The sequence below is a fragment of the Leuresthes tenuis genome, unplaced genomic scaffold, assembly GCF_036924035.1.
Source record: "Leuresthes tenuis unplaced genomic scaffold, fLeuTen1.0.hap1 SCAF_19, whole genome shotgun sequence".
NCBI classification, from domain to species: domain Eukaryota; kingdom Metazoa; phylum Chordata; class Actinopteri; order Atheriniformes; family Atherinopsidae; genus Leuresthes; species Leuresthes tenuis.
Genome location: NW_027325373.1, coordinates 8583447 through 8594132, shown reverse-complemented (window position 1 = coordinate 8594132; position 10686 = coordinate 8583447). Strand labels below are relative to the sequence as shown.

Here is a 10686-nt window from a genome sequence, read left to right as displayed (position 1 = left end):
GATGTGTCACAGCTCTGTGCCACAGAATTCTTATTATGACTGAGAGGAAGGGGAAGTTAAAGAGCAACAGGAAATGAAAATAGGGAAATATGTAAGAGGCTTCGCCGGTGACGTGAAATAGTTAACCGGCAAATACGCCATATTGTGTTCGGTCAACAAATTCCAGATTATTATCACTTTTGGAATGTACGAGGTATGGTTAAATTGAGGTCTGTTCTTCGACTTTTTTTTTTACATTCATTTTTCATGACTTTTTGATTATTAAAACAAGAAAAGGCAGAAAAAAATATCGTGTTGCTGAGCCTGTAATATATTCTGACCTTTAGTACATTAATGATTATTTGCCGTTTCATGACTACGTAATTCACTACATCGTCTTTTCCTTTTAACTGAATCATGGAAACATGTCTGACGCTGAGTTCCTTCGTGGGGGTGAGGGACTGTCCTTTCCCTTGTCACCCGCCCACCCCCCAGCTTGTCATCAGTGACGTACAGATAGAAAGCGGGACCTGCCCTCCAGTCGCCATTTTTCGGTCTCGTACTCGCACTTCTGCTGGCTCGAGTAAGGGGAGGACTATCCGAAATAAGGCAAAGTACAAACTCTGCTATAGTCTCGTCAGGATCCACCGTAAGTGGTCTGGAATGCACGCGAGAGCCCCGCAGTTAGAGTCTGGCTCCTGAGATGCACGCGCAGCAGACAAGCCGCTGCTGTGAAATAATTTTTTGTGTGAAGACGTGTTGCGGGCCGCCATTTTTTGCTGTGTTGCCTCAAAAGTCTGCTTCGACCCAAGAGAGGCGACTCAAATACCCAGTCTCCATGACGTGTGCCTTACCGTAAGATCGAGAGGATTTGAACGAATCGTTGTGTTCACTGCCCGCAGCCACTGCCGACCTTTTTGCAGACATGGGGCTTTATCAGATGAAATACTGAGACCACCTTTTCCGTTCTCATAACTGACACTGACTGGAGGAGTTGAATTATTTGAAAAGAAGCCTGGTGCTTTCTCGGAAGGCGGAACAAAAAGGGGAAGCTTCATTGATCATTTGTTGCCTCGGTCTCCGTCTGTGTTTGGCTGTCGTAAGTTTGTAATTTTCTCACTCGTTTGGCCTCTCCGACTATTACTCAGCCACTGACTGCTGAGCACAAGAACCACATTATGCTCTAAAGTTGGATCAAGTGAGTCGCAGCCTGTCCCTTAAAAAACGTCAGGTTGATTTGTACTTTTTTTGTTACCGGGTCCACCGAGAGTGCAGCGTTTGTGCAGAAATCCCTCCAAGGAAACCTCACTGGGCGACGAATGCCCTGCCCTGCATCTTCCAAAGCCCACACTTTGCTCTTATAGGCCGGGTGGAAGCACGCTTTTAACTTATTTTGTTGTCTGTTATTTTTTTTACACCTTTTTAAAAATTTTTTAAGTAACTTATTTTTAAAACGGAAATGTCAACCGCTCGGTTTGACTCAGCTGATCGGTCCGCCTGGTATTTTGGACCCGTGTCGCGACAAGAGGCACAGAATAGGTTACAAGGACAGAGACATGGCATGTTTCTTGTTCGAGACTCGTCCACCTGCCCGGGTGACTACGTTCTGTCGGTGTCTGAGAACTCCAAGGTGTCCCACTATATCATCAACTCTTTGCCCAGCAAGAGGTTTAAGATTGGCGACCAAGAATTTGAAAACCTCCCCGCCCTGCTGGAATTCTACAAAATCCACTACCTGGACACGACCACGCTAATAGAGCCAGCTCCCAGGTATGGAAATCAGCCTGTGCTGTTCTAGTAACTATTAACCAAAGCATTCTTTGATCATAGCCTGTCTACTTTCGGTCTGTTTGGTCTTAAAGCTCACTGTTTGCTCACTTTGCGTATTGGACACAGCAGCATTGACCACACCAGCAGCCAATTTGCTTATTTAAGGGAGGGTGTGTGCATGTGTGAGAAAATACAAAGTTTGAAGTTATAAACGGCATTAACACTAATCTTTTTACTGCATTTTTGGGTTAATTTCCCTCCAACTTGTCTGCAACAATCCAAATCATGTTTATGAAATGTGAAATGAAATGTGAGATTTTATTGATTGTTGTTCACATTGACAGCAGCCAGTGTTTCAAGCCAACTGAATAATGTCCACCTGAACGTTGTCATTATGTTCCAAGGTACCCAAGCACTATCGGGGGTTCCATCCAGCCCGTGGTTGGCCCAGAAGAGAACGTGGAGTATGTGCGGACACTATACGACTTCACTGGGAGTGACGCCGAGGACCTTCCATTCAGGAAGGGGGAGATCCTCATCATTCTGGAGAAGCCGGAGGAACAGTGGTGGAGTGCCAAAAGTAGAGACGGACGTGTGGGGATGATCCCTGTGCCCTATGTAGAGAAATTGGTACGACCCTCACCCCACCCTGGCCAGCCTACGCATGGATCTCGCAACTCCAACAGCTACGGGATCCCTGAGCCCTCCCACGCCCTCGTTCACGCCTACGCCCAGCCCCAGACGCCCTCTCCGCTGCCGCCTGGTACACCTGGAGCAGTCATCACTCCTCTACCCTCCGTGCAGAATGGCCCCGTCATGGCAAAGGCCATCCAGAAACGAGTGCCCTGTGCCTATGACAAAACAGCTCTTGCTCTGGAGGTATTTTGTAAAATAAGTTTGTCCTTACAAGATGACGCTCTTAATGGATAACATTATCTCATTACTAATACATCGGGTGTTATTACTTATTTGTGTTTGTGTGTCTCCCTGAGAGTCTTTAACAGAAGTTAAAGCTGCACAGCCGCTTGGTTTCGCTAAAATAGCCTCAGGAATCTCAGTTGTTGATTAACTCTTTTAAACTTTAGTCTCAGGCGATCGCAGCCTGGTAAAGATCTCCCTGAGAAGAAGCTGTGAGACACGTTGGCGATCGTGTCCTTTTGCACTGACAGAGCCAACACAAGATACAAACGGAGCGTTGGTGTCATTGAATGATTCTCTGGGTCCTCCGTTATGTTTTTTTTTACAAACACAGCTTTTCAGGGGAAAATACCACCGTCACCCACAGTTACCGTGGCAGCTTTGAGGGTGTGAAAGTCTCGAGAAAAGTCCCACCGGTTCTCAGATGCGTTTTTTCTTTTTGTCTGTGTGTGTGGTCAAACAGATTCAGTAGTTCAGTCTGTTGTTGCCTCTAGAGTCCAAAAGTGTATTAATAGCTTAATAGAAAAGTCAGGAGGAATTGGACTGTGCAAGAGTTTTGTTATTTAGGATTTAATCGAGCTCTTGTTGCTCTAACGTCAGTGTTTGCTGAAAATGAACGTATTATTGAACAAGCCACGTGTATTATTAGAAGTAAAGTGGTTAAGAACCGAACCCCTTTAAAGGCCTTTCCAAAAGTTTGAGAAGTCGCGCTGAAGCGGAGATGTCGGAGATCTGTGATGTGCGTTTTGTTTTGGTGGAGTGATGGAAGCAAAATGCTATTTGACAGCTGTGTCAAGATGTTGGGCGGAGGCTCGGCGGTGAGACCTGCCACAGCTCCATGACTCGGGTTCTACTACGGACTGGTTTGATTGATGGTTAATTCAACCTCACTGCCTCACGGGGGGCATTTTTCCTGGAAGCTGTTTTGCTGCTGAACTGACTGCAGCTCTGACCACAGCGCTGTTGCTTTTTCATTTCTCACTGAGACTCTTGACTAACGCCGCTTCACTGTGGCAACATGTTAAAACATGCAATGATGTGTGCTCACTGCGTGCTTCAGATACAGTAGGGCTGTACTTTTTCCCCAGGGGTAGATGAAAATGGAAGTTATAACTCGCTTTGCTAGTGCTTATTGACATCAGTTGGTCAGCAGTTGTAGGAAGAAAACAGGATCCCTACAGATGGGTAGAAAGGTACAATGTGTTCTTTGACACTGTCTTCTCTGCTGTTTGTTTGTTTTTTTTTTTTTTTTCATGTCCTGTCTTTCATTCAATCTGCCACTTTGACACAAGTTGAAGTGGTCAAAAAGACGCATCCGCTCGCCACTCTCTGCACCGTTCTAAGCGTCTCTTCTGACAAAAGCTCCTTTGAGTGCGAGGCTGTAGTTTGCATTCAAGAATCCCGATAAGTGAATGTTAATTTCTTAACTAATGAGATATAGGAGAGGGGCGGCAATCAAACTGAACATGTGGGAATTGAAAGTGAGATGTTACTTTTACCACTCGTGCAGTGCTGTGTTGTCACAATGTTGCAGTGAAGTGTACAAAGCTGCAGACTGGAGGCCTCAAATGAATAGCTAAAAATAACTTTTTTTTTTTTTTTTTTAACCGCATCAGTGTTAACTGTATCAGGCCCTTCAAGAGATGAGAACTTCTTCTTCACAAGAGAGCTACATGCAGTGTGACTGAACTTGGCCACTCAGTGTGTACAAATAACCAAAGCTGCATTCAGGGAAGGGAGTGGTGTATCTTTTTCGGCAACATTTTCACAGTTTTACCGAGCAAAACTGCTGATTTCAAAGTAGTTTTCTGCAGCTCTGCTCAAACATGGGTGGAAACTGAGTTCAACCTGCTGAAATTTCTCCTGTTCTCCTCACTGTGCAGATTCAAAGTTGATTGGAAATGTGCTTTTACGGTCCCCCAGTCCCCACTCACTGGTGTGGACCACGTGTTTTGAAGCAGCATTTACCTTTGCCTTCTTTGCGTCAGCACTTTGTTGATGCAAAACAAAGCTGGCAAGCTGTCAGTCAACACGACGGCTGGTTTTGACACAGATTAGGACTGAGCTATAAGAAAGCAGTCCTAAGGTGGACGCTGGATCCATACTCGGTTGCAGATGGAACTACAGACCCCTTTTCACAATATTTCAATGAAAATCACAGAGTACGAAAAAAAATTTTTTTTCAAGGTGCTAAAATTTGGCCTTCTGACCCTGATTATCTGCATTTCCACTGAGGTCCAAAGTAGAACACAAGTCAGACTAAAAGAGGAAGTCGACGTCATGGAGATGTTTCACTCAAAAAGTTGCAGTGTTGCTCCCTCCTTTATATTAAAAAAAAAAAAAAAAAAAAAGTGTTTGTACTTTTAATTTTTAATTTTATTTGCACTTGTATCCTGAAACTCTTTCATGAAATGTGGTCTAAATGTGCTGTAGATGTGTCTGCTTGGACTGCTACTTAGTCCTTTCTACATAAAGTGGCATTTCATCAGCAGATGTGCCTTTACTGTCGCAACAAATCGGAGCGTGTTGCCGTCAACAGAGACCTGCGCGCGCACGCCATCTGTTAATGACATTTCCATCATGGACCCCACCGGCGTTTTCTGAACAAACGACACCCCTTTGAGGAAGGCAAACACCCATGGGGTTTTCTGAAGGCCTCTGTACTGCATTGCAGTGCAGATCCAGGGCTTCTCACTTGTTTCCACCGAGCTTTGGGGGTGCTGAGGAAATAATGTCTTGAGGAAGAACCTTTGAGCTCGGTCCGCTCCTTATTTACTTAGTCTGTTCTCAACCATTTGACCACGACTTTTGGTATTCGATGGTCACTGATGATCAGCAACCGGTTAAAAATTGCTTCTTTTTTTAAACAACAAGCTTATTACATCCTTTCCCATTGCTGGTAATAACGTGGTTGCCCTCAGTGCTCTGCAGTGTATTCAGAGTCTGCGAGCTTCCCGAGGACAAGCATGTGACCACATGAAGGGAAGACATACACTGCATCTTACAGGCTGTGTGTGCTCAGTTTCTGGTAAGGCTAGTTTATCTTTGCTTGGACTAGTGTCAGCTCAGGCTGATTGTGACAAGAGTCAAAATCATGATTGTTTTTCAGCTGATGATCGGAATCACGATTGTCAAACACAAGTAATCATTTAAGTGAAAACATTTCTCTTTACTGAACTTCAACTGATTAAATGATTTATTTGCTTTCACTCATAACTTTGAATGTAAATTAGAAATGGGGGATTTCCTCATGTGTGCAAGAGCTGGGTGGATAGGCAGTGTTTCCTTAAAACATCACTTTGTTCCAGTGGTAGGCATAAAAGTCGTTCCACCTCGTTTTTGCTCTCTTATTAATTGAAGGCTGCCTGTCTGCCGTCTTCTCAGTCGATGTCTTCCACACATGACTCCAAAAGTGGGCCTTCGCTCCTGTGTCTCAACACGATTTTGCTGATTCTGTACAGAGCTTGAGAGATGGAGCGTGCTGCCATGAGGGAAGCCCGCCTTGCATTTAAAGGGACAAAATAAGCAACAACAGCATTCCATGTGAAAATCTAGATTGAAACTGAAGTTCAATTATTTGCCCGGCCTTAATGTCCGCCCCCACAGCAGAGCTCCGAAAGAGCTGCCACACTGAGCTCAGACGGGTGAAAAGCAGTTGATCTCGTCTTTTGGTCCACACGCTGTTGCCTTCAGTTTCAGACCCCTCTGCGGTCGATAAGCTTTTGTCTCTGACCATTCTTGTTGCCCCGACTGCAGCATCTTCTGTGAGAATTCAGCGACTACTGCAGAGTCATTTGACTTGAGACAAAGTGTAGATTAAACGCCTTTTCTTTGCACTTGACAGCTGGACGATAGTGTTTTGGCGGGTTTTTCTGACAAGTGTAAAAAAAAAAAAAAAGAACTCTTCCGTAACCCTGTAATGTCATTTAAATGTGTCCACATTCACACAAAAGCCTCAGTCCCTAATATTTAGTTGTGCTTCAAGAGGCTACCCGTCTTCCCAGTTAATATGGTAAAAAAAAACGTTGTGCGCATACTCATCACATCCCATCATGTCTCTTCTGCCGTCTGCCATTGGCTCAGAATAGGTCAAAGCTTGAAGCAAAAACCCATCTAGGTTTGTGTTGTGGCTATTTTGGGGCCTCTGGGGTTCAAGAAGCAGAAGCTGTGAGTCATTACTTATTCAGTTCAGAGGCAGGCAGCATCCAAAAAGTGAAATCAGATTACGTGCTCTGTGTTTCAATGGTTTTTTCTTTTCTTTTTGGTTCTGTTTTGTTTTCCTAAGTCGGGATGTCCTTGGAGCTTTGTTAAAGTTAATGCTCCCGATGATGTGTCCCCTCACATTGTAGTGTTAATCACGATTTTGATGGCGGAGACTTTGACTTCTAATCCTGCTAAAGAACAGATGGCTGCTTCAGATCTGGGTCACATTGAGAGCGACGGTTCTGCGGTCCTGTGTCCGGTCATCTGTTTAAACCAAAAGTGTGACGTTCAAGTACAGATCTGGTGCACCTTTATTTTTTTTTATTTAAAGAATGCTTTTTATCAATAGTTGTGTAGCCCACCAGCTGTATTATAAAGTGACCCAAGTCATTCTTTCACATCCTCTCGTCCTCCCTTCCTCAGGTCGGTGATATCGTCAGAGTGACGCGGATGAACATCAGCGGCCAGTGGGAGGGAGAGGTGAACGGACGGAGGGGTCTGTTCCCCTTCACCCACGTCAAAATCATAGACCCCCAGGATCCAGACGAGAGTGACTGACCCAAGGGTCCGATCAGAGTCTCTCGCCAGAGCCCTCGTATACCTGAATCTGCTGGCCGTCTCCATCTCTCCCGCCAGTGTCACGGTTATGCGCTTGCCTGCTTGGGAGGGGTCCGAACCATGATAGCGACCCCCTCTGCTGTTGCCAGCCGTTGCGAGGCTTTTTGACTGTTTACAGCTGCGGGCATGAGACCCAAACTAAAATCCAACCCTGCTTCTTCCCGTTCCCATTTCAATATCTCAGTTTCAGGCTGGGCAGCGTTTGTTTCCCCATTCATTTCAAGATCACTGGGCATCCGTGTGAGAGTGTGTTCGTAACAGTGCATGTGTGTATCTGTACACAATGGATATTTACCACATTACATCACAGCATTTTTATTTTTGCTGAATATTTGTCCTTTTAATGTCTTGGGGACTTTTGAAAGTGTAGGTGTGTTCGTTTAGTTGATGTTTTTCATGAAATGAGGGGGAAAAGAAACATCCCTGTGGACTATGGAGAGCACTGAGGCAATGAGGAGTTAACCAACCAGTCAAGTTACTTCTCCAAGCAATCAAGTCACTGTTGTACCTTAACCACAAGCAAGCAAGCAAGCACACACACCTATTGGCCACGAGTTATTGACAGATTTCTTTTTTTCCAAAACTGTTTTCTTGTAAGAATGCGTTTGTGTGTGTGTGTGCGTATGTATGTGATGCTTGGTGTGTGTAAGGAAGCAGCAGAAGAGGTGGATATGTGGAACATCTAAGTTGAACCACGTCACTGTAGAGTCCATCCTGTCCACTCTCCAGCCTCGCTCGCAGATGAGACTTATTTATCTTATGTTAATGAGACGTGACTCGGCCATATGTGATCTAATTTTTCTCTCATTTGTGCCAGATGATCAAAGTTTTAGTTTTTTTTTCTCTCGTTTTCTGTCATGGACACGTTGTTGGAAGGGTAACTGCGTGTCCAGTTGGTACCTCCTTTAACGTTATTTTTTTTAAAAGAGGTTGGAGATTAGCAGGTTTTCAGTGCCAACAGCGCCGAGAGCACTAAAAGGAGACATTTCCATCTTCAGATGTCTCAAAGCAATGGCAGTAGCCCTGGCCAGCCCTTCCCCAAACCATCTGACAACAAGGTAAACTAAAACTGCTGTGTCCACAGTGTGGGCATGAGGACGGGTTCAGAGGAATGTCTGAGTAAACCAATGAGATCCCATCAATGCCTTCAGAGTAAGATGCGTCTTACGTTCAAGCGCATGCAATCCCATCTCTGACCTTTTTGTGTTTTGTAATGCGTTACATGTGTCCATGTTGGGTTTTTAACCGGCTTTGTGCACAGTTTTTATGCAAACGGGCTTGATCAAGTTGGTTGGAAGAAGCTTTGTTCTTTTTGTGCTACAACCTGTTCTGCTGATCCGTGGGAGCGGAGGATCTCACAGTTGTGCAGACGTTGCAGATTTCTGCTGTAAATCTAAACGATCCCCCCCCCCATCCCCCCCATCCCTTCTTTTAGTGCTTACTGTGCTCAAATCGTTGCTCAGCCGTTCACTCAGAAGTATCGTGCAGCTTTTACTCGTATCCACTTTTTTGTTTTTCTTCCTTCTTCTTCTTTTGGGTCAGTTTGTAGTTTGCTTTTTAAATTGAGCATTTGAAACTGAACGTTTATTAAAACTAAAAGTGACATTTACAAAAAGGGAAAAAAACGCCTGCTGGTTGCCTCTGTGCATGACCTCTTGGCCAGGGAGATGGTTTCACCCGGTCAAATGCTGCTTATTGTCATTTATCTCCTCATTGAATAAAGGTTTCTCACTTTCATCCTCGCTGGCCTGTGCAAATGGACCAGAATGGGTTTATCCTTATCAGGCTTAAAGAAATCTGCTAATTAAGCAAATGCATCCTGATTATTTCTTTACTTGAGGTGAACTTTTTTTTTCCTTGCTTCTGAGTTATTTTGTAATGGCATTAACAGTATTATTGTGCTCTCTTCTCATACTCTAGGAAAACCTGTCTTTTACTTAAGAATTGAAAATTGTGCCTTTTTATTTTCTTATACCATTTACATGTGTTAATATTTCCATGGTTAACACTTGTGCTGGTATTGATCCTTTATGTACAGAACAAGTAAATAAAATTTACGTCTACTTCTTTAAGTTGCTCCCCTGGTGTCTGTTGTCCTCTGCGTGCTGTGCTGTGCGGCGCGGCGCGGACGGACGGACGGACGGGCGGCGCGGACGCGTTTGCAGCAGCTCGGCGTCACCAGCTTGTGTTTCTGGAGCACAGGACAGCCGCTCTCATTTTTGACAGTTCCAGTTTTGAGCCTGCCTGCGCCCAGGAGAAAGGAAGCAATTAATGAATTTTAATGAGGAGCTAAGAAAAGCACGTCAGCTGACCCGGAGGACGGGGAATGGAAAACTTTTCAAGGGCGATGCTTCAGAAGGCTGTGCTCTGCGAGTGTGTTGAGCTTTTTTTTTTCAAACCAGTAGGTCTTAAAATGTTAATGCTTCAAGGTATGTGAAGTCCAGGCTGAGGCAGATTACCATCACTGTTTTTTTATTTATTTTTAAGTGCAATAAAATTCAAATCAATCGAATTAACTAAGCTAGTCTTTAAAAGAACCTGGAAGCTCTACCGAAGCTTGATTTTTTTATATTAAAAGAAAGAAAAAAAAAAGCTTTTCCTGGTGTCTGAACGTTCTCTGTAGGTACGGAATGTAACGTGCGCAGATGTTTAGAAACCTGAACACTTTCTCACTTGCATATTTTAAGATATAAATATCCGGAGTGTGAACACCATATACCAATACAACCAGAAGACCTAATGTGCATGTAAGTAAGCTGATGAATGTATCTATATAGTAAATATACCGTGAGTGCAGAGTTCTACCATTCTACAGAGACTGCTGCAGTCATTATGCCATAAAACATGTCTGCGACATCTTGGTCATATTTTACACCCTCCACATGATTTAAGATAAACGTGCATTGTCTTACGCGGTTGCAAGCGTGAGGGGAGGAAAAGAAATCCAAAAGACTCAACTCGAATCATACAATTTAAATTGCAACCAATGCTCTAAACGTAATGAATCACAGGGAAGTGTTCGAACAAAAGTGCACGAGGTCTTCGTCCGAGGTTGCTTACATTTGCAAACACAAACCTGATCTAAGTATATTCAGTTTTCTCTCTGTCCTTGATCCCCAGATACCTTGTGTGTTGTGCTCATGTCAGGTTAAACTGTCTTTAAGCCAATCAATTTATTCCTCTGGACTGTATGTTTTA

At 44.1% G+C, this 10686-nt stretch overlaps 1 protein-coding gene across 1 annotated transcript; it reads left to right on the top strand.

Annotated features, from left to right (window-relative positions):
- The first annotated feature begins 522 nt into the window (after positions 1-522).
- On the top strand, positions 523-9560 carry crkl (v-crk avian sarcoma virus CT10 oncogene homolog-like). The gene is made up of 3 exons (XM_072371383.1): positions 523-1749; positions 2154-2628; positions 7294-9560. Exons 1-3 carry the CDS (start codon positions 1439-1441, stop codon positions 7426-7428), a joined length of 921 nt encoding a protein of 306 aa, XP_072227484.1. The 5' UTR covers positions 523-1438; the 3' UTR covers positions 7429-9560.
- The last annotated feature ends 1126 nt before the right edge of the window (positions 9561-10686 follow it).

Coding starts and splice junctions, on each gene's coding strand:
- crkl (XM_072371383.1), top strand. CDS start 1,439: ATGTCAACCGCTCGGTTTGACTCAGCTGATCGGTCCGCCTGGTATTTT. Junction 1,750..2,153: donor CTAATAGAGCCAGCTCCCAG/GTATGGAAATCA, acceptor TTATGTTCCAAG/GTACCCAAGCACTATCGGGG. Junction 2,629..7,293: donor AAACAGCTCTTGCTCTGGAG/GTATTTTGTAAA, acceptor TCCCTTCCTCAG/GTCGGTGATATCGTCAGAGT.